The 25,550-nt window shown below is 33.1% G+C and overlaps 1 protein-coding gene across 1 annotated transcript in view; it reads right to left on the reverse strand.

Moving 5' to 3' along the window:
- The window catches only part of Cntn5 (contactin 5), a 1,252,743-nt gene that overhangs the window by 239,910 nt on the left and 987,283 nt on the right, over positions 1 to 25,550 (reverse strand). The window contains exons 12-13 of the mRNA XM_058570757.1: positions 24,329 to 24,458; positions 22,212 to 22,362 (exon numbers count right to left, since the gene is read on the reverse strand). Of these exons, the coding sequence (XP_058426740.1) occupies positions 22,212 to 22,362; positions 24,329 to 24,458 (281 nt within the window). The remainder of the gene's footprint in view (positions 1 to 22,211; positions 22,363 to 24,328; positions 24,459 to 25,550) is intronic.

Below are 25,550 nucleotides of genomic sequence, written 5' to 3' on the forward strand. Positions count from 1 at the left end.
ATGTATATAAATAATAGGTGTTAAAGAAAAATATAAATGAATTTTCTATACTACAAGAACAAAGCCAAGAGGTACTCTGAACAAAAAAAGTAAGCCCTCACCAGATAAAGTGGATGACACCTCGATTTTGGACTTTTCAGCCTTTAGAGATGTGATAAATAAATTTCTGATGTTTATAATAATAAGAAGAAAATAAATAAACGGGTCAGGTTAGCTGGCCTTTTTAACGATAAAATTCAAAGATAAAATTTGGAAGCCTGTGCCCTCCTTGTAGTGAGAATAGCCTCTGGCCTACATTAACGTGACCAGCATCACTGTCTATGATGCTGACAGTAAGGAGGATAGCTGCTTTGCTGGGTATCTTCCCTATGCCAGATGCAGATTGACACCATGTGCCAAATTTACAAGTTTCATAAAAATCTTCTGACATAGTTATCACTGTCCTCATCTCAGAAATGAGAAAGTTAAGGATTAGAAACTTAGTTAGGCAAGTTCAATGTATGACAGATAGTATTTCTTTATTAGGTGCTTAACACCCTATGCTGGGCCCAGAGTTCCTAAACATTCCTGGCACCCTTACTTACTAACTGAGCAGCTGGGATCAGATTATCGCACTCTTCCATGAATCAGTTTCTTTGTAAAAAAGTGTTAATTCAAAACCAACTTTTTGGGATAAGTGAGCTAATAAACATAATATTTCCAGTTCTTTTCATTCTTTTATAAATCCACAGTAAACTTTATTTTATTGTTTTTGCAGTGCTGGGGATCAAACCCAGGGCCTTGTATATGCTTGGCAAGTGCTCTGTCTCTGAGATATTCCCCAGCCCTCAAACATTCTTGATTTTTTTTTTATTGTTCAGATTACACAGATAGTAAATGATTGTTCATACTTCTCTTCAGAATTTTATTTTCAGTAAAAAGTATATCAACAAATATTGACCTTAATGGAATATTGGGGCCCTACCAAACAAATAATGTTTTTAGATTTATTTACTTATCAGTAACTATCACAAAATGGGACACCAAAAATTCCCTAAATATGGATTCAAATTTTTCTTGCATGTGAGAATTTTAAAGTATATATGCCAATTAGTATCTTACAACAGTTGCTAAAATTAAAGCTTCAAAATATACACACATTAAATGATCTATTCCAACAGAGAAAACAGTGGTATAAAATAAAATTAAAAACTATAAGCATTCTGCATATTTTTCTAGAAAAATGAGACAGTATTATAAACAGAGCTTAACTCAGATATTCTGATTCTGTCTTCCCTTCCTCCATTTTTAGTTGCTTGTATACCCAACCACACTCACCCCCTAACATGTAGAAGATACCTTTAAAAGACACAGGATATCTAAAGTATTTAGGAAATATAGCTTACCACACAGTGAGTGTTTTGTTGTTATTAGTTATCTTAATCCAGTGATGCAGACATTGTGCACAGTGATGAAGAATAAAGAGCCTCTGAATTGCTATGGGGAAAACCAAACCCAAGCTATTTGTTGTTGATGTAATTGTTTCATGCAGAATCTAAAAAAGGAGTTTCTTTCACAAAGCCTTTCAGAACATGGCACTTAAAATGCTCTTCTGGTCTCAGTAAGGGAAAGAAGGAATAACCAAGCAGCTTACAAAATATGTAGGTCTTGGGAAAAGTTATCACTCATGGATAAACTCAAATATATATTCTAACTAAATACAGAATTCAAAATTAAAACACAACTGTTTCCCAGAAGCATGCTTTTTCTTATTCCTGAATAATGCCACTAACCTCCCATTCGGAACTAACAATTTGATACCATTGAATTATATTCTCACTCTTTTTCTTTGTTGTATAGAAATGTAAATTTGCTTTTGTTTTGTTTTGAATTTGAACACATAATTAAACTATAAAAATTCAAACATTTTTCTGCAGGTGATTTTGGGCTTTCTTCATGTAAATGAAATCGGTTGCCAATAATGCAAATTTTGTTTTTCCTTTTTATTTCTCAATAATTTTTATTTTCCTAGGCTGGCCAGGATGCCCAGTAAAACGTTTAATAGATTTTCATTTAATGTATGCTTATATCTTTCTCTTTTTATGGGGGTATAACTGGGAATTGATCCCAGAGGGGCTTTACCACTGAACTTTATCTCCATCCGTTTTTCTTTTTTTAATTTTAAGACAGGTTCTCACTAAGTTGCTTAGGACCTCATTAAGTTGCTGAGTCTGGCCTCAAAGTGAGCCACTGGGATTATAGGCATGTACCAGAGCACCAGGCTGTTTGTTTCTTTACTTATTTTTAAAAATATCTTTAGAAGTTCAGGAAGTTTCTTTTGGCTTATATGGTTGATAAGAAATTATTTTTAATAATCATAAATAGATATTGTATTTTACCAAATGCTTTGAGAAGATCTTATGTTTTTTCTTAGTCTTTAGTGTGGTAAACTATGTTAATTGATTATCTCATATTAATATAAGTTGGTTGCCTATTTGAAACCCAAATAGCCTATGTAGTACCTTTTGTATATTTGGTGGTATTCCATTCCCAAATATTTTCTTTAGAATTTTTAAATCTATGTTTATTAATGACATGGTTTGTAATTTTTCTTCTTATTCTCTCCTTGTCAGATTGAATTAAGTTTATTGTCCCTTTTACCTATACTGTGGAATACTGCAGAAAGCCTATCAAATCTCATTTGTTATTATTTCTTTGGTAGAATTCTCCAGTAAAGCATCTAGGCTTTGAGGTCTCTCTGTGATATGTAGTGTTTCCACTACCTGTTTAATAATTTGTGAATGATTTGGTTTTTCCACTTCTTGAGTCAGTGTGGGTAGTTTTTTTTTTTAAATTTATTCATTTTATGTAAGCATTATAGTTTGTTGACATTGTTACTCATCATATTTTGTTCTTTTTTAATTCATAGCATATATGCTTATATTTCCATTTTCTCCTTTTTTAATAATCTCTTCTCTCATTTTCTTTATCACTAAAGATGTGTTAGTTATTTGAAAGAATGAGTATTTGATTTGACCAACCTTCCAACTGCATTGGATATTTGCTTTTAATTTAATTATTTTTATTTTTATTACTTTCTTGTGTTTATTTTGCGCTTTGTGTTCTTAATTTCTTCAAGCATATGCTTAGACCATTCATTTTCAAGTTTCCTCTTTTCTAATATAAGTATTTAGAGGCACACAATTTCCCCTAAGGCCTGAAATACAAGGAAAACATGAAATTCCCATACTATCATTATGGAGTCACTTACTTTTTCCTACAAAACTATTTTGCATATTTTGAGACAATGTCATGAGCTATATATAGTGTTATGGTTTAGATACAAGATGTCCCCCAAAACTTCTGTGTTTAAGCAAGAATATTCAGAAGTAAAATGAAAGGATCATGAGGATGTAACCTAATCAGTTCATCCAAGTTTGAGTGGACTAAATGGGTGGGCAGGTGGGTCATGGCTGGGGGAGGTGGGTCACTGGGAGAATTCCCTTGAAGGGTGCATTTTCCCTGCAGCCCCTTCCCCTTACTGTTTCTTGGCTGTCAGGAATGGCGTAGCACCCCTCTATCACACCCTCTGTCATGATGTTCTGGGCCCAGAAAATGTAGTCAGTGGACCATGGACTAAACCTCTGAAACTGAGTGAGTCAAAATGAACTTTTCCTCCTCTAAGTTGTTCTTGTCAGGTATTTTGTTCAGTGACAAAAACCTGACTAACACACAGGTTTTGAAATATGTTTACTTGGTCAACTGAAACTTTTATATAGTGATCATCTTTATGTTTCTTCTTCTATAGTCTATTTTTTCTGATATTGATATATCAAGATTTCTGATGGTCAGCATTTAAATGATACATATCCCTGAACTATTTAGCTTTCAATTTTTCCATTTCCATAACAACAACAAAAAAAAGGTTTTGCAAACACATGATTGCTAGGTTTTTATTTCTAGTTCATCATTTATAGTAATTTTTGTCGGTTTGGGTTTGTTTTTACTAAACTATTTCTTGCTTTCTATTTGTCTCTCATTTTCTATTGTTGGGACAAAGAAAAAATACTCCAAAGCATGGTACACTTTGGAAGGTTGAGAATGTTGACCTGAAGGATAATGGAAGGGCCTCAGAAGCAAAGATACTTTCTAACATTTTCCTGCTTCCCCACCCTCACCCACCTTTTCCCTCCAGGGTAGACCATAGAAATTATTTCTTCTTCCCCAAGGAAGCTCATAAAAACTAGAGCTTCACTTTCCCCGAACCAGACATAAAACTAGAAATGTTACTCTAACTTCTCTTCACCTGCCTTTCCATGTTAGAGCTGGCCATAAAAATTCACTTACCTTCCTGCTTTGTCTGATAATAGATCAAAAGTCCATCATTCTAGAGGGTTTTTGCCTATACCCAGGAAGGAGGAGTGCTGTGCAAGAAGTCAAGAAGAATCTGAATGGACAGACATTGCTGGGCTCTCCCTCTTGGACTTTTACTGGTAGGTAATAAAAAGCAAAACATTCTTTTGTTTAAGAGCATTTCCATATTACTTCAAATCTTCTTTGATTCTAAGCCTAAAAATGAATATTTTTCTCCGGGATCTTTGGGTCTTCAATTATAAAGACTCCCATCACATAAAACTTCAATTAAATAAAGTCGTCAACTTTTTCTTGTGTTAATCTGTCTTTTGTTATAGGAGTGTAGGCCATATCCCAGCGTGAACATAGATGTAGCACTTTTTGGCCTCTGTACTATATATACATCTTTTTCCTGTGTTTTTATTTTTAAACTTTTCATTACATTTATTTCCTCAACTAGTTTGGAAACAGTATACATTATTTTAATTCTTTGCCTTGCTGCTCTAAAAATTTTAAAAAGCTTAAACTTAGCAAATTCTAAAATTAATTCACATGTGCACCTGTTTCCAAATAACTAAAGCAACTTGGAATATTTTAAATAACTTCTCACATTATTGTTTTTAGGTTTTTGATTATTTTTCTTGTCTTAGAGCATTAAAAAATATTTCTGCTTCATGTGATGGCTTTTGCCAATCTTAACCTACATATTTTATTGCTTTTCATTCTTTATTGTCTGTCAACTGAGACTATGTTAAGTAAAATTTTAGATTGAAGTTTTCAGGCCATCAGGTAGTATAAATTAGTTTCTGGTTTGTGGTTACAAAAACGTAAGTGATGGATACCCTGTACTCATCCAAATCAGCCCTAAAACACTGAAGGAGATAATTTTTCTTTACAACTCTCTAAGTAAGATGGTTTATTTCAAGTGCACTCTATGCTTTAGGGATAGCAATTTGTGGGGACAGTCTAACAAAGGCATTCTCTGGGTTTTGTCTTATTCCTTCTATGTCTAGTAACATGTAAAAAAAAAAAAAATGCTTGCTGCTAGTATTTAGCAAATATCCTTGAAGTGAATGGCGGCTTTCGTGCAAGCTTACTGCCAATGTATGCTCAGTGCTTGTACTTCTCATTTCCTTTGGTCTTTCCTGCCAGATGAAATAAACACATAACTATATTTATTTAATGTATTTTTTATTTAAGTCATGTTTTAATTCATTTTAGAAGACAGATTGAGTAGTTAATGTGTGTTTTTCTATAAAGGAAAACAAGCCTACTTTTAAAAAATTAAATAATAAAGTAGATATTGTTCCAAAATAGATGTGAATAGAATCTTTCAATGAATACCATTTTGTTACTAAGACAAGCAAAAGCTCAATCTGCTTTTTTAAGTTCTTTTCAGTTTAAACTTAGCTATTCAATCTTTCTAGTTTATTTTGCATCTTTATATATAATCTACAATTTTGACCAAAGGTGTAGATTTTATTTATCACCAAAGTTCCCTGGATTAATGATTGTGCTTTTACAAATTCTGAACTCTCTTCCTAAATACTCTCTATCCCTGCATGTCAAAATTTTATTCAAGAACCATTTGAAATAGGAGCTCTTCCAAAAAGCTTTTTTTTTTTTTTTTTTTTTGGCATTTTTCATCCAAATTTTATTTTTTCCTCTCTGAATCCTCAAAGTTTTTTACACAGAACTGGTTTTGGATTCAAACAGAATTGGACCCTCTCTCTAACTGTGCAACTTGCTCTGTGTTAGAGCTTAAGCAATCTTTCTGTGACTTGATTATTTAAAGTATGATAATTAGAGATCGCCCACTGCAGCCTGCATGGGACCCAGGCTCACAGAAGGCCCAGGTCCACCCCTCAACTCATGGGACAGACATCCGCCAGAGCCTAGCCTCTGGCACAGGACCGCCTCTTCCGACCAGCAGACTACTGCAGGAGCCCTCGTCTGGCCCAGATCCATCCACACTAGCTTGTGCAGGACTCAGATCCAGAGTAGGTACCAGTTCACTCCTTCCCCACCTGGGAGCCTAAGCCTAACCCACTTCCATCTTGGAACACTGCAGTTATCGTCACAGACTTCCCCACACATTAGCCCATGACTTTTTGGCAGGAGACAGGGCCTACAAGAAGTTATATCTCAGAGAAGGCATCCTAAAGGAAGTGTGAGGCCCACTTTTTCAGCCCCATCTCTAAGACATTGCTTCCATCTTGGGGCACCTTAACTATTATCTCGAGTTACCTTGGCTACTGCCCCCATCACATTTAGATACAGTAGCATACATTGAGAGACACCAGCAGGGTCTGGAAGCCCAACATCAAGGTGAGGTACAGACAATCTGCACAGATACTTTAAGAATATAGGGAAGAAACTGTAATATCTCAGATCCACATTGCAAGAAAGGAAGACACATAGACAACATGAAAAAACAAGGGAGTAAAGTGCCCCAAACAAACCAATATACTATAATAACAGAACCCATGGACAGCAAAGTTGATGAAATGTCAGAGAAAGAGTTCAGAAGGTTCATAATTAAAATGATCTGTGAATTAAAGAAGGACCTAAATGAGAAAATACAGGCAAAAAATTGATCACTCCAAAAAAGAGAAAAAAGAGCAAATAGAGGTAACAAAAGATTACTTCGAGAGATAAAGACTCTGAACAACAACAACAACAACAACAACAACAAAAACAGTCAGAAATGCTTGAAATGAAGGGTACAATAAATCAAGTAAAAAAACTCATAGAAAGCAGAACCAACAAACTAGATCATTTGGAAGAAAGAACATCAGCTAATGAAGACAAAGTATACAATCTGGAAAAAAAAGTTGATCACACAGTGAAGATGGTAAGAAACCATGAAAAGAACATCCAAGGATTATGGGATGGCATCAAAAGACCAAATCTAAGAGTTATTAGGATAAAGGAATGCACAGAGTTTCAAACCAAAAGAATGCACAATCTCTTTAATGAGATAATATCAGAAAATTTCTCAAGCATGAAGAACGAATTGGAAAACCAAATGCAAGAAGCTTAACGGTCACCAAATGTACAAAATTACAATAGATTTATACAAAAACACATTATAATGAAAATGCCTAGCATACACAATAAGGATAGAATCTTAATGGCTGCAAGAGAGAGGAATCAGATCACATATAGGGAGAGACCACTTTGTATCTCAGCAGATTTTCCAACACAGACGCTCAAAACCAGGAGACCCTGGAATAACATATACCAAGCTCTGAAAGAAAATGGATGCCAACCAAGAATCTAATATCTAGCAAAACTAAGCTTTAGATTTGATGATGAAATAAAAACCTACCATTATAAACAAAAGTTAAAAAATTTACAACTACAGAACATCCCCAGCAAAATATTCCAAGAGGAGGAAATGAAAAACAATGATGAAAATCAGCAGAGGGAGGGATTACACTAAAGGAAAATCTAATCAGAGGAGAAACCAACTCACATTAAATACCAAATATAAACAAAAATTACTGGGAATACAAGTCATGTCTCAATAATAACCCTGAATGTTAATGGCCTAAACGCATCAAAAGACATAGACTAGCAGATTGGATTAAAAAAACAAACCCAAAACAAAACAAACAATCAATCAAACAAACAAAAAACACAACATGCTGCCTCTAAGAAACTCACCACATAGAAAAAGACATCCACAGACTGAAGGTGAAGAGTTAGGAAAAATCATACCATTCATATAGACTGTGGAAGCAAGCAGAGGTTTCCATTCTTATATCAAATAAAGTAGACTTCAAACTAAAGACAATCCAAAAGAATAAAGAAGTACACTACATACTTCTCAAGGGAACAATACACCAACAAAACTTAACAATTATAAATATATATGCCCCAAACAATGGAGCCTCTAAGTTCATCAAACAAACTCTTCTCAAGTTCAAGAGTCAAACAGACCACAATACAATAATTTTGGGTGACTTTAACATACTGCTTTCATAACTGGATAGATCTTCCAAACAAAAGCTGAACAAAGAATCTATAGAACTCAATAATAAAAACAATAACTTAGACTTAAGTGACAGATATAGAATATTTCATCCTTTAATGAGAGAATACACTTTCTTTTCAGAAGCACATGGATCCTTCTCTAAAATAGACCATATACTATGCCGCAAAGAAACTCTTAGCAAATATAAAAAGTAGAGATACTACCCTGCATTCTATCAGATCATAATGGAATGAAATTAGAAATCAATGATAAAATAAGAGATAAAAATCACTCCAAAACTGGAGACTAAATAATATGCTACTGAATAAACAATGGGTTGCAGAAGACATCAAGAAGGAGACTAAAAAATTTTTAGAGGTGAATGAAAACACACATACAATAGATCGAAATCTCTGGGACACTATGAAAGCAGTTCTAAGAGGCAAGTTCATTACATGGAGTTCATTCCTTAAAAGAAGAAAAAGTCAACAAATAAATGACTTAACATCACATCTTAAAGCCCTAGAAAAAGAATAAATCAACACCAAAAGCAGCAGAAGACAGGAAATAATTAAAGTCAGTGCTGAAATCAATGAAACTGAAACAAAAGAAACAATTGAAAAAATTGACAGAACAAAAAGTTGGTTCTTTGAAAACAATAAATAAAATTGACAGACCCTTAGCCATGCTAATGAAGAGGAGAGAAAAAACTCAAATTACTAACATACATGATAAAAAAGGAAATATCACAACAGACACTACAGAAACACAGAAGATAATTAGAAATTATTTTTAAAATTGTACTCCAATAAAATAGAAAACATTGAAGGCATTGACAAATTTCTAGGGTCATATAATTTGCCCAAATTGAATCAGGATGATATACACAATTAAACAGATAAATTTCAAGTGACAAAATAGCAGACACAATCAAAAGTCTACGAACCAAGAAAAGCCCTGACTGGATGAATATACAGCTGAGTACTATAAGACCTTTAAAGAAAAACTAATACCAACACTCTTCAGTTTATTTCAGGAAATAGAAAAAGAGGCAGCACTTCCAAACTCAATATAAGGCCAATATCACCCTCATCCTAAAACCAGGCAAAGACACATCAAAGAAAGAGAACTTAGACCAATATCTCTAATGAACATAGATGCAAAAATTCTCAATAAAATTCTGGCAAATCGAATACAAAAACATATCAAAAAGATGGTGCACTATGATCAAGTGGGATTCATACCAGGGATGCAAGGTTGGTTCAACATACAGAAATCAATAAATATAATTCATCACATCAATACACTTAAAGATAAGAATCATATGATCATCTCAATAGATGCAGAAAAAGCATTTGACAAAATACAGCACCCCTTTATGTATAAAACACTAGAAAAATTAGGGAAACAGGAACATATCTCAACATCATAAAGGCTATCTATGCTAAGCCTCAGGCCAAAATTATGCTAAATGGAAAAAAAATTGAAGGCATTCCCTCTAAAAACTGGAACAAGACAGGGATGCCCTATTTTACCACTTCTATTCAACATAGTTCTTGAAACACTGGCCAGAGCAATTAGACCAAAAAAAAAAAATAAATAAATAAATAAAAATAAAGGGATACACATAGGAAAAGAAGAACTCAAATTGGCACTATTTGATGATGATGATATGATTCTATACCTGGGAGACTCTAAAAGTTCCACTAGAAAACATCTAGAACTAGTAAATGAATTCAGCAAAGTAGCAGGATATGAAATCAACACCCATAAATCAGAGGCATTTCTGTATATCAGGGATAAATCCTCAGAAAGGGAAATGAGGAAAACAACCCCATTTGCAATAGCCTTAAAAAATGGGAATCAATGAAAGAGGTGAAAGATCTATATAATGAAAATTACAGAACCCTAAAGAAAGAAGTCATAGAAAACCTTAGAAGATGCAGAGATCTACTTTGCTCTTGGATAGTCAGGATTAGTATTATCAATATGACCATCTTACCAAAAGCACTATGCTGATTTAATGTAATTTCAATCAAAATCCCAATGACATTCCTCATAAAAATAGAAACAGCAATCATGAAATTCATCTGGAAAAATAAAGGACCCAGAATAGCTAAAGCAATCCTTAGCAGAAAAACTGAAGCAGGTGGCATCCCTATACCAGACCTTAAACTATACTACAGAGTAATAATAACAAAAATAGCATAGTATTGGTACCAAAACAGACTGGTAGACCAATCGTACAGAATAGAGGACACAGAGTCTAACCCACAGAATTACAATTATCTTATATTAGATAAAGGTGCCAAAAACATGTATTAGGAAAAAGATAGCCTCTTCAAGAAATGATGCTGAGAAAACTGGAAAGCCATATGCAACAAAATGAAATTAAACCCCTCTCTCTCACCATGCACAAAACTCAACTCAAAATGGATCAAGGACTTAGGAATAAAACCAGAGACCCTGCGTCAAATAGAAGAAAAAGTAGGGCCTAATCTCCATCATGTGGGATTAGGTCCCAACTTCCTTAATAAGACTCCTGTGATGCAAGAATTAAAATCAAGAAATCAATAAATAGGATGGACTCAAACTAAAAAGTTTGTTCTCAGCAAAAGAAACAATCTGTGAGGTGAGTAGAGAGCCTACATCTTGGGAGCAAATCTTTACCCCTCACACATCAGATAGAGCACTAATCTCTAGGGTACATAAAGATCTCAAAAAGCTAAGAATAAAAAAAAATAACCCAATCAATAAATAGGCCAAGGACTTGAACAGGCACTTCTCAGAAGATGATATACAATCAATCAACAAGGATAGAGAAAAAATGTTCATTATCGCTAGCAATTAGAGAAATGCAAATCAAAAGCACTCTAATATTTCATCTCCCTCCAGTCAGAATGACAGCTATTATGTATACAAACAACAATAAGTGTTGGCGAGGATGTGGGGAAAAGGTACACTTATACACTGCTGGTGGGACTGTAAATTGGTGCAGCCATTGTGGAAAGCATTCGGGAGATTTCTTGGAAAATTGGGAATGGAACCACCATTGGACCCAGCTGTCTGTTTCCTTGATCTATACCCAAAGGACTTAAAAACAGCATCTTACAGGGACACAGACACATCAATGTTTATAAAGCATAATTCACAATAGTTAAACTGTGGAATCAACCTAGATGCCCTTCAATAGATGAATGGATAAAAAATTGTGGCATATATATACAATGGGATATTACTCAGCAACAAAAAAGAATAAAATCATGACATTTGCAGGTAAGTGGATAGAGTTAGAGAAGATAATGCTGAGTGAAGTTAGCCAATCCGATAAAACCAAATGTTGAATGTTTTATTTGATATAAGGAGGCTGATTCATAGTGGGATTGGGACAGTGGGCATGAGAGGAATAGAGGAATTCTAGTTAGGACAGAAGAGTGAGAAGGGAAGTGACAGGGCATGGGGTTACAAATGATGGTGGAATGTGATGGACATTATTATCCAAAGTATATGTATGAAGACAAAAATTATGTGAATATACATTGCATACAACCAGAGATGAAATGAAAAATTGAACTCCATATGTGTAATATGAATTGTAATACATTCTGCTGTTACATATAAGTAAAAAAGAGTGCTAATTATATTTTCCCCATAATATTATATTATTACAGAAACTATAATAAAGTAATGCACATATCAAATACTCAATACTCAGTAAATGGTATCTCAATGAGGGCAGCTATTGCATGCTGTGTTATAGGTTTCCATATCAGTTTTACTTCCCACCAGACAGGTACCTCCTTGGAGGAAAGGGTTCTCTCTTACTTATCTTGGTGTCATAGTGTTTAACCTTACATATGTTGAATATAGTTTTTTTTCACTGAAGTGAATCAAATTAAACATAACTGTGCCTAGACCATGTGGCTGTGGCAAGAGGGAAATAATTGGATCTACCATTTGTGAATGAAGAGATGGGGGAACAAAATTAGATCAGTACACTGAACCCTCCAGATGCAAGAATCTAGTCCTCACTTTAAAACATATATATATATATATATATATATATATATATATATATATATATATATATATAGCAAAAGACTGATCAATGGGAATCAAGTCAGTAAAATGAGAATAAGAAGTTCTTGTGTACTGTTGCAGAGTACAGTGAGTAAACAGTGATTATGTACTGTATATCTCAAAAAACAAAAAAGACAGGATTTTGAAAGTTTTTACCACGTAAAAGTTATAAATGAGGAGATAAATATGTTTACTTTACAATGTGCACATGTATAATTATTGTGATTTTATATAGCAGTAAAATAAATAAATCTAACACAAAAAATAAACTTAGAATGTAATGAAAAAGAAAAAAAAACATATATATATGTTTTAAATAAATATATATATTTATATATATATATATTTATTTATATAACACACATATATTTATACATATATCACTTTATATATACATACATATGTGTATATGTGTGGTGTGTGTGTGTATATATATATATATATATATATATATATACACACACACACATATATATTTAAATTTTCATAAGTAATTCTTATAGCAGAGAGAAGTGTGATAAGGACAATATTTATTTATTTATTTTATCTGTTATGGGAATTATCTGTAAGATATTTTCATCACAGTTGAGACTCACATCATGTGTATAATTTGTAACCAGACCTCTATTTCTTATTATGAATCCACTACAGTTAAATTAGATTTTGATTTATGCAAAAACTGAAAAAAGTGACTATGCAACTCTCAGAGGAAGCTAAAAATCTCTGCTGTAAAATACTTTTTTCTAAGCATCTTCAGAATCTCTTCTCTTCACTATTCTACATTCACTGAAGAGTCACTTGGGGAGGTAGCAGGATCAGTCACTGGCATGTACGTGGATGCTTGAATACCCAAGTATTTTAGATGTTGTTTGTATTAAGGACAAATTAAGCTGGAAGTTGCAGTCTAGGGGGCTTTTGGGAAGAAAAACCTTTAAGCAATTAATGCCTTGTTCAAGTTGTGCCTGTGTGGAGAGCACACCCAGGCAACTTGTGTAGCCATTTATAGTAACTGGGGTAAATGAACCATAGTTAGAAGTAGAATTTATGGACTGTTTGCTAAACTGGTAATTAGCTAGCAATGTAAAGCCACAAACTGGAGATGCTCGTAGTACAAAAGAACCAGGATTATTTTGTTGTCATTTGCAGCTTAAATTAACCGAGTTCCTCAGTGTTATTTTCCATTGGGTACTGATGCCTGTTTGGTTACATTTAACAATTAAGGGGAGAGGGATATGGAAATGAGAAAAAAAAAATGGAAGTGAGATCAGAAATGAGGAAAAATTGAAGACATTTGAAGAGGAAACTTTAAATTTTCTTGACCTTAATTTGGGGAAATAGCAGGAAGAAAGAGTTGAGGCTTCCTGATGGACATGTCTTGTGGTCTTCGGCATTTAAATGTATGTCATTAATTTGAAGATTCATGACCATTATTATATTATGTAAACATACTATTAAAAATGGAATTATTTGAAAATGTGAAAACACCTTTCCCGCTCATTTTTATTCAGCTATTTGGCATACTCTGAGCACATTGTTATTCAATGAATTTGTATTATTTTGGGTTATACATTCCCTGAGGAGAACAAGTTTAGAAACACTGAATATCTTTTAAGCCAATTTATATCAATAGTAGAAAAAATATTAAGGCATATCTCAGAAGCACTACAATTAAACTAGTTTTAGAATTATTTGGTGCATAATATCTGACCCATTGATCAAGGAAAAGACACAGCCATAACTATTTCTTATAACTAGGACAATAATCAACACTGATGTGATCTAGTTTATCATAAAGAAGAAAAAGTGAAAAATCATGGCAAGATTAAACTTTGGCCAGTGTCTCTAAGTTTGCAGTTTGGCTTCATGACATCTGTTGGAAGGAAAGTTAGCTTCATAACGTACCACAAGATCTCACTCAATTGTTGACTATTAAAAAAGTAAGTCTTGCATAAGTTGAGGATAGAATGGTGATTACCAGAGGCAGAGGGAGGCGGGAGAGGGAGGGTTTGATCACTAAATTATAGTGAAATAGAAGCAAGAAATCCAATGAGCCAGTACATGGTAGATTAATAATAATAATAATCATAGTAGTAATAATTAATAAATATATATATTTAGAATGCTAGAAGAAATTTGAATGCTTTCACCATAAAAAATGATAAATGTTTGAGGGGATAAATGTGTTAAATCTGACTTAAACATTGTACAATATATACATTTATCAAAATATCACATTAGACTTCACAGAAATGCACAATTTTTCTGTTGCATGTCAATTAAAAATATATCTAAAAATAGGAAAAATTATAATAAGCCAGAAGTAACAAAGTGCTGGTAAACAAGTAAACTCATCCATATTTGGGATTGCATGAGAATCTTTTTGATTGAATATTATATTTATTAAGCACTTCAAAGCCAGGCACCCCTGTAATCCCAGAGGCTCAGGAGGCTAAGGCAGGAGGATTGCAAGTTCAAAGCCAGCCTCAGCAATTTAGTGAGAACCTAAGCAACTTAGTGAGACCCTGTCTCAAAATAAAAATTAAGAGTGGGGATTTAGCTCTGTGGTAAAGTATTCCTGGGTTAATCCCTGGTACCAAAACAATAACAACAACAACACCCTCAAAAAACCCTCAATATAAGATAGACTAAGTACAACAAACCTGTGGCTTTAAAAGGGTACAAAGCTTATTTCTTTTTCAAAGCTGATATGCCATTTAAGGGGATAGGAGACATAATTCTTGAGGTCCTCCAGGGACCCATGTTTCTTTTTTGTTTTTAAAGTTTGTCTTCTTAGTTCAAATTTTATATGATATAACCACCTTCAACTTACAGCCAATGTGAGGTTAGAGAGGGATTGAGTAGGACTGATTAGGTTTCTTTTAAGGATGTTACTCAGAAATTGTATAATTACCTTTAGGTTAATAGGATCTACTCATCTGTTAGATCTAACTAGTTCTAAAAGAGCCTTGAATGTATTTTCTAGCTGTGCTATTTTCAATTTAAAGCATAAGCAATTCTATTACTAAAATGATGAAAATGTCATTTGAATGCAACTAACCCAAAATTTTCCTTATTTGGAAGGTCATTTGAATATGAGTTGTGTGAAGATGAGCAAGGAAGAGAAAATTTACTATGAAGTTGGTCATGTAGTTTTTGAGTATAGAATGGGAAGCTGAGTCGAGAGAGAGAGAGAGAGAGAGAGAGAGAGAGAGAGAGAGAGAGAGAGAGAGAGAGAGATTAAGAGGAAATCCCAGTACTATTCTCCATGTGAATTGAAATGCAATTTAATTGCTAAACAATTCGATTGCTAGGATCACAGAATTATTGACTAGAACCAGCCTTAGTTTTAAAGCTCAGTTTTGCAATTGATGATTTTGAACAAGTCACTTAGTCTCCCTCAAGTGAAATTTCAAAATTTGTATCAGAGATAACAATAACTAACTTGAGGGGGCTGTGAATTGACACAGTAAGTTAGCAGTTGACTTAAAATTTATCTAACATCTTTCAAACTACACCTTCCTCATTACTTATCTGCTTGACTATTTCTAGTGATGAGAAAACACAAGAAGATATTTATTTATATTTAAAATCTTAGAGTAGGATTTTAAATATTATTGAGAGTGACTACTGTGCTACAAAGAAGGAGAGAAAAAGGAAAATTGTAGGTTAAGTTCATAAGGTAAGAAAATGCAGGAACGGTTTTGGGAATTGTGACTGGTGTAGTTTTAAAACAGAATGCTTTGGAGATTTTTATTGTAGAGGGCAGGCATGTGCTGAGAAGGACAGTAAGATTAGAAAGACACAAGAGAGAGAAGTACAGCTGAACAACCCATCAGGCTGGTATAGACTGTGAACTCCATGTTGGTAGATACTTAACGTTTTATTCACTTCATTGCTGATACTCAGAAATGGAGCATCTATGTATTATAAATACTAGATATAACCATATGGAATTGAATCACTATTATCCATTTTTAACAAAAATGGTAATTTTATGGATTTCAACTTAATAACTGTTGGATGGATTAATGAATATATGAGGGAAATTTATTGAATAACCTCAAGAATCATATTGGTGATTTACAATTAAAAATCAACATTTAACCAGTAATTTCAGCAGAAGAAAATACAGTGAAAGCTGGGATCAGGGAATATTTTATGGGAAGGACAGAATACCATATATGAAGAAGAAGAACAGGGAGAAACAAAGAGCACAGTTTAAGATGTTTGCTTCTTGCTTGCTTACGTTGGCCACCAGATGAACAAACAAAAAAATCCCACACAATTCCGGAAAGAATAGTAATTAATGTGCTCAAATCAGTTTAAACTTAAATTTATGTTCATTTTATGTCCATTCAACTGGCCTAAAATAGAATATGAGAGGGAGCTATTTTGAATTGTTTGTAAAATTAAGAAGTTTCTTTCCCTAAAGATATAGAGAAATTTAGCAAAAAGAGGGATGGTAATGTCCTTCCCTTAGGTTCAAATTAAATCTAAATTATTTGAATTATATATTTAGGAATATATGTCACCTAAATTTTCTGAAGAAAGTTCCCCCTGAAAATGTTTAGTGTATCTAAACTTTCTTTACTGATTATTAAGCAGATTATAATAATTATATATAATTTATAACATGTAGAAAAGCATACTGAGGATTAAATTTACCTACAAAATATCCAAACTCTTATGGATTTTTAATTGTGTTTGCATGCATGCACATACCTTTTCTTCAAATAGAATTTGTTTCCTGCCTATATGTTATCTATTCCACTAATGACATATCATGATCATTTTCTCACTGTCCTTAACTATTCATCCAAAAGCTGTTTTCAAAAACTACAACATTCCATCCTGGTGTGGTAGTGCACAGAACAGTTCAAGAGGTTGAGCCAGTAGGATCAGAAGTTCAAGGCCAGCCTGAGCAACTTAGTGAGAACATGTCCCAAAATAAAATAAGAAGGGCTAGGACATAGATCAGTAGTAATGTGCCCCTCAGTTCAATTTCCACTACTGGAAACAAAACAAAACAAAACAGTGTTTCAGTGTTTCATATGGATATGTATGTGTGTATGTGTATTGTATGTATGTATGTATATATGTATATATGTATATATATACACACACGTATACATGTATGTGTGTGCATATTTTTGTGTACTTTGACTTTTCCTTCATGAACTATGCACACATTGTCATGACTTAGAATATTTTTAACCTTTTTCTTTGTAATACTTAATATTTATTAATTTACCTAGTATATACACATATGTAAAAATTATACGTTTTACTTTATCTATTATGGTGATTACTTTTTATATTTGCTTGGTACAGTCTTTTTTACCATATTTATGAATATAATTTAGATTTTATGCTTAATGTGTATTTGTGCTTTAAACTGTCTCAGGGTTGTCTCTTTTTGCTATTTCTCTCATTTTCCAGAATCTCACCCTCAATTATGTATTTTGAAATCAGTCAGGTACACCACCCCATACTCTGCTGTGCATATTCTACCAAGGCCCTAGAGCAGCCCAACTCTAGTGAGGTGTTCACCAGTTCTATCCTCTCATCCTTATAAGTATATAAATGTGAATTAATTCTCCTAGAATACTTCAACAGTGTCTGCCTTCTTGTGCTAAAAGAAATACGTGCAATTACATAACTCCCACACTCCACAAATTTCAATATAATTCTTCTGCATTATTATTCATCAACATTATTATTTATTAATCACTTCAAATTGCTAGATTTCTAATCTCCAAAACTGTTTTGGATCAGTACAGATGGCTAAAATAAGAAAACTAACATTTTTTGGTGCCTTAGGAAAAAAATGGCCTTGCTGTGGTAGGAATGTCCCAGGCAGCCTTTGGAGTAAATGAGGACAAATTTCTGGATTTAGTAGATGTGGGTATAAAGTAGACATTTGTGGAAGATACCCCCTTCTGGTTTCTTATGAATTTACTGTAGTTTCAGAGGTCTAGGCTTCAACCAGCAATTGATCATTTCTTAGTTTAGCCTATTTTTTCTCAAAGCAGTGATTTATTCCTCCTATGGTTCTAGCATTCATCCATAGTCTTGATTTCCAATGCTGCTGTGATTTTGTATTTTTTTTGTGTGTGTGTATGTGTGTGTTTTACTAGCAGTTGAAAGGGAAACTGAAGAAGGTAGTTGTGCACAGTTAGTTTTAGTTGAAATCAGGAAATAGCATCTCAACCCCACAATAATGAACACAAGGTAATTTCCTCATCATCCCCTTCAGCTCATCAGACCTACGGAACAAGAAGCCATCTCTGAGAGCTAACACATTGCAGACTGTAAGCAGTTAAGGAGTATTCAGTCACATGAAGTCCTATGTCAGCCTTTCCTCTTAAATGTCATTTTGATCATTTTATTTCCTTTGAAGACATAGGTTTTAATTCACAAAGGAAGTTAAATGATATATTTTTAATACATATATGCTCATTTTCCCTCATTAAACAACTTCTGAGACACTGAAAAAAATCTGAGATACCTAGGGTCTACATTGCTTTATGTTCTTAATATGTAAAAGACATTGTCACTGAGGAAACAACAAAACAGCTTGTTCATTAGCAAACACAGCATGTAGGTAGAAACAAAGGGACAGAAACAAGACCCTAATTATACCCATGAATTTCTCTTCTTCCTGAGAAAGATTCAGAAGACCATGCTTCCCCTCAGTAACAATGTCCTGTAGGGCTTTTATGAAGAATATATTTCCCCATATGTCTGTGAGTCAGTATGTGAGCTTGATCATTGCTGCCTAATAACACAACATGAATTCCCACTAGAAGTCAACTAATGGGTACTTCAAGCACAATTTTCTATGCGTGTTAAATGAGTAGGTTGAATAGTTTGCCATTCTGAACCTCCTTTGGTGGGCAGAGAATATTACACGGAATTTTGGACAATACTTTGCTTAAATTGTAGTCCCATAAAAGAAAAATTATTCTATAATACTGCTCCTTTATAGAATAATTGCTATTATTTTGGACTCAAGATTTCCTAAGCACCCATTTGAATTATGTTCTAGTATCTCTATAATTGGTACTGTCCTCTGCCTAGAATGAAAACGGGTGCTTAAATGACTTTAAATTTTAATAATTGTGAATAATTTTTAACCACGGGTGGCATATTCTATGAGGTTCAATCACAGTTTATGTATGTACCAATGGAAAGGAAACAAAATAAACTGTACTCTTACCCAAAATTATAAATTTTTTGTCTTAGTGAAGATTTTATTTGTACACAAAAAAGACAGAAATTGAACAAGCAATAATGGAAACTTAATATTTGTGCACTGCTGGAGTGCTTCTTGATGATTATATTTTAACAAAAGTTAATGGCCAGGTAATGGAAATAATGAGCTGAAGTGAAAATCCAATATGAGTTTGATGAGTAGAACATTCTGAATGGAAGTATACTAAGGAGAAAATCCCTGTGAAATGTTTTACTTGCTATGGCTGCTGAAGTTTATTAGTTTTAGTATTAAAATGGAGATGATGGATAAAGGAACCTAAGTAAATGAGCGCTGGTGATCTTCAAGAACGATGGGCAAAACCTGTAGGACAATTAAAGAAGATGCGTAAAAAGAGGAACTGTTTTCAAAAGGCTTTATCTCTGTTTCCATGAACCCCTCGTGTACGGTCATATGTCTGTACATCATCTGTGAAGCTGATGATGAAGAAGCAAATATTCAGCCTGTAAGTAGAGGAACCTTTCCCAAAGACACTGAGCTAGGTAAATGATGAGAGTGGCAATGTCCACAATAGATGATAAAAGTGGAGATTTGGGGCTCTTGTGGACCAAGAATGGTTATTTGGGAACAGTTTGATGAAGAAATCCATCACAAAGATTATCCAAAAGACTCCTTTAGTCCCAGAAAATTCCTTAAGTATAGTTTCCCTTAATTACCACAGAAAGAAAAATGGAATTATAAAAATTATCATACTAATGATAATAGAAAATGATGCTAGGACTGAAAGGTTCAAAGGTTCAAATGGTACTGTCATTATTACCACCACCTCCACCATTACCACCATCAATAATCTCAAGTAACATTTACTGAGGGTTTAATAGATGCTATCAACCAGCCTATGTAATTTTCCCATAAAATTTCATTCAATTCTGACAACCCACGGGAGTTATTCTTTTAAGTTTCAATTTTATAAGGGAAAAAGTAGGTAAGTTGTTAAAACCTCATAATTTGAAGGGTTAGCAGGACAACTGAGTTCTGTTTTACATTTTGCATCATATTATTAAGTGTTAAAATGTTTTGCAAATTATAAATGCTATAGACTTACAATCAGTCATCATCACTAGTAATAATGTGACTGAATATCTAAGGAGCAGTTTATATTGATCAACCTGTGACACCTTCCATGATATAATCAACTACCAGCTATAAAAAAACTTATGAGCTCTGATATAATCTGTTGTCTTTCACATTTTAAATATATCAATGAGAGCCAAATTAATGGAACATTTTATAATATATAAGCAGGCAATGTATGTGCAAATTACATTTCTTCTAAAAATCATATGGTTTAAGTTATTTCTTATCAAAAATTTGGCTTCAGCATAATGATTTCTCTGTTTCCTTAGCAAAACAGACAAATAAGAAAAGAGCTGTGTTTTTAAGGCCTCCTCCCAATAGAAACAAAACAAAACAAAACTCAGAAGATTCTGTCAGAATATGGCAGAGAAAGGTAAACCTTTGATTATTTGATATTTTACTGATAATGGAATTTTTTGTTGATTATTTGGTATTTTGCTGATAACGCAAATGACTGTCTATGATGCTTGGATGTTATAACATTGTATTTAATAGTTTAGAGTTACAGTTCATTTAGCTCTACATTCAGATTGAACTGTGTAAGTTCTCTAAATTTTTCAAAATAGTCCAAAAATTAAAGAATTATTCAAATGAACCTCTAATATTGACTTAAATTATTTAACTATAATTTTACTTACCTCTGTACAGAAATAAAACAAGTCAAATTCCTTCTTTCTTATAGACCAAAATGAAAAAAAAAAAAAGAGAAAACCCTCTAAAGCAGTAATATAGAATATTATTTTTATATGATGGAAGTTATTTTTATCAATCTCAATTATTTCAATTTCATTGGTAATATCAATATAATAATATTGGCATATATAGGTTGCAATGTAATGATTTAATTATCTCTTCAATTTTCTCCATTTGTATTGTGATAGTTTGGCTTTTACCAAAATTTGTCAAAAACAAATGTTTACATGTTAAAAATTCTTCTGCACATTTTAAATTTAGCTGTGGCAATCAAAGTAATCCAGTTTTTGTTTTTTGTTCTTTTTGCATCAACATGATTAAAAACAAAAAGGCATCATTGGCACAGAAATCACATGACACAAATTCTATCATAAAGTCATCATCCAGAAGATCCAGAATATGTTTTCATTATTTCTATTGTTAACATTGAAGAAAAACACAACCCTTGAAAATGATCATGTAATTTGTGGATCTCTAAATACGCAGACCCAAAATGAAAAGCAATGATAACTTGCTTAATGAAAGTGTTTGCTTTCTTCACTACCTAGAGAAATTCTGAACTGATGATAAACCACAAAGAGGCAAAGAAATCTGACCATACTGAGGCAGAACTTTGATTTTCTTTTAAAAATCACTAAATAGACAAACCACATACATTTCGGTTAGTTTATGAAATATCTCACAACATCCGTAAGACTCTCTTATATACTTCACATTGTCCTCTGCAACCTCAAAAATGTCTGACGTTAAGCTATTAAAACAGAAGAGATTTCTTACCTTTTGTTTTCTCTTACTGCTTTATCTCCCTTCTTCCAAGAGATGGTGGGCTTGGGAGAGCCTTCAGGTTTGCACTCTATTATCACTTCTCGGTCTTTGGTGACAATTATTGTTTTCTTCACTTGATTCAGTGCAAAGGTGGGAGCTGAAGCTATTAGAATGGAAAGGTTAGTTTTACCCAAAGCAATGATAATTATATTTAATTGATGATTCATCTAGATATTTTGACATTTTCCTCTAGGATACATTTTTCATAAAGGCATTAGCAAAATTTTTAATTTATTATTAATTAATAGATATTTATTTTTCAAATAGCAGATGTTGGTTTCATTTGTTGTGAGATCCACAGATAAAGGCTGTTTAAAAAAATGACTTGCTTTAAATATGATTACCAGCTTCAGTTTGAAAGACTGATGGCCAATGTGTGCAGAAAGTCAGGCGGACAACTAAGGAAGTTTAAGCTTTCTTTGGAAAGACAGTTGTTACCTGTGGAGAAGACAATACTGTGTCTTCCATCTCCTTACTCTGAGTCTTAATTTAATCTGTATTTTACTTCAATATTATACAAAATTGAATGTTTTAAAAGAAACAAAGTTTTTAGGAAATTGAATTACCTGAATTTTAATTAAAATATTTATTTAGTTTTTTGCAATTATTCATCTATGCATGATCATTCATTAATATTACTTTTACTGGATTTTTATCAAGATGCTTTTATCTCTGAAAGATATGCCTGGAAGTCTACAGTATCTGAGACAATTACTTATACCAATTGGACAATTCTGTGTATATTTCAGAAGAATTTTATGTTCATAATATAGCAAAATAACAAATGGCATAATGACATTAAAATGTTACATGTATACAATTGAGATATGTTGAGAGACTGAAATAAAAGTGAAAAAAAAACTATGAAGAGATAGCAGTTAACATTTTTCATTGCGTACAGGGAATACAGAATTTATTAAAGGTAATTTTGAAAAATATGTCTAGTGAATAACAAGGGTTAGAGAATGTATATAGGTAAAGAACTAAAGACTCAATTGTTTCATTCTGAGATGTTATAGAGTATGAATTGACAATACATTAATATTTACTATACAAGATGTAGGAAATTTAAACAGACTACTGTTTCTATTCACTATAGATTTTTTTGTAATGTGCAGAAATTCAACTGCAAATACTCATAATTCAATAAGTTGATTAATGATGAATTATATTTGGCTTATATTTGTAAATGTTAGTTCTCCAAGTTTCTGAGATTTTTGGTGTTATGTAAATGTAATATTTTGGGAATTTAAGTGGGGAATAGAAAGTATGCTCTGTCTTCCCCCCATTTGGGGTAGACAGTGAATTAAGATCACAAAAGTATATCTCTTTGTATTACACCCATCTCATAATCAAAGTTTAGGAAACTATCAGATGGGAAAAAGTAAATTAATTTCAGTGTTCAAAATATGCTTATTCTGGATAGACTCTTTCACTATATTCACTCTTTCCTATAATATTTAAATAGTCAATCTGTTGCTAGTGCCCAGTTTCCATTCTTTTTTTTTTTCAGTTTTCATTCTTATGAAAGGAATAGCCTCTGAGTCTGCCTTGCCTGACCTCCAGAGGCTTTCTCACTTATTAAGAAATATGACAACTTATGTCCCATTAGAAGAGGATGATTTATCCTGGAGTCCTGTCTTGTAGGAGGCACAATTAGTGGTAGTTAGGAAGTGGTTAGGGAAATATTAACCTTCTATGGAAGCAGGGGTTGTACGCTAGAATTCCATATTCAGATACCCTATACTCTCAAGGCATTTTTCCTTGAGTTATCATATGTTCCATTATATGATTTTTAAAAATGCCACAGCAAAGATATATTGTATAAACCATTTAAGAGTTCAACTAAATAGAATAGCCCAATAAACAAAAAGCTATGGTTACAAACTGTAGACAATATAAACCTGTTTTCTAAGGCTTACAGAAAATATCAACAAGATATATATGGCTTCTTTTTAAGCCATAAAATAGATTTTTAGAACCACATCATAAAACTTCTTTACAGTAAGAATTAGAGTATGAAAAGAAGCAATCCTTCTTTTCTACTGATTTACTTAGAAATTTCATACCTAGAATCTTCAGTTCAGCACTTGCATAAATGGCCCCATACTTATTTTCAGCCAAACACTGATACATCCCAGCATCCGATTGATTCACGTTGCGGATCATCAATACTCCATTAACCATGTCAACCCTACTCTGTAATGGAATAAAAAAATTACATCTAGAAAGTAAACAACCAATGAAAAAACCTCTAATTAATGAAGTTAAACACTACTTCACAACTAAGTAACATAAATTTATTGTTTATTATGTCTCTTGTTACATTGTAACTACTTCTTAGTCATTAAGGGAAGTATAACTATATTTTCCTATAGTTTGTTTTAGGAGTTTTACTTTCAGTTTTGTTTTTAATCTGAGCTGACTTTTCTGCAGACTTGAACTTGTTAAAGACAGCAGCAGATGATACTTTAATTGGAATTCCTTTTGTAAAGAGGAAGCAGAGGTTCAGTGATGGAGAGTATGGAGGTGGTGGACATGGGATCAAGGTTAACAAGAGCTCAGATAAAAGAACAAGCCTTTCATTCTATTGATCTGACCAGGAATTTGCCTTTTCTCTCACTTTTCAACAAAGTAACACAAATAGAAAACCGCACTGCTACTGGGTTCTGCAAAAAATGACAGGTCAAAAAATATAAGCTTCATCATCAGAATACAGAAGAAAGAAGACTGAGAATGTATAAAGTAAGGCAAATTGAGGCCAAGGGTACATTTCAAAAACCAATCTTGAATTAAAAGTATTAAATAAACCCCCCTCCATTTTCTATTTAATGCCAAGCAAATAATTACTTTTTTTTAATCTTAGCAGAGATTCGTCAATGGAATGACAAGTAATTTGACAAGATTTTCAAAATAGACCCATTCACTTAGCAAACATATTATCTGTCAGTAGAATTAATGTTACTTGAAGGCTTGGAACAGAAAGTATAACCAGCAAATTGGGCATGATGGTAGAAGTCTGTAATTCCAGCTTTACTAAGGTCGCCAAGGCAGAAAGATTGCAAGTTAAAGGGCAGCCTGGACAATCTAGTGAGACTCTGCCTCAAAATAAAAATTAAAATGGGTTTGGGGAAGTAGCTCAGTGTTAGAACACTTGCTCTAACATGAGGCTCTGAATTCCATCCTCAGTGCCACATATGCACACAAAAATAAATAAGTAAAAGAAATAGAAAAAAAATATGACCAGCATAGCCTTTTTTTTCAAGGGGTGTGTATTCTTAGGAAAAGTAT

Source organism: Marmota monax, unplaced genomic scaffold (genome assembly GCF_021218885.2).
Source record: "Marmota monax isolate L192 unplaced genomic scaffold, Marmota_monax_Labrador192_F-V1.1 WCK01_AAM20220418_F8-fsc00045, whole genome shotgun sequence".
Lineage (NCBI taxonomy): Eukaryota > Metazoa > Chordata > Mammalia > Rodentia > Sciuridae > Marmota > Marmota monax.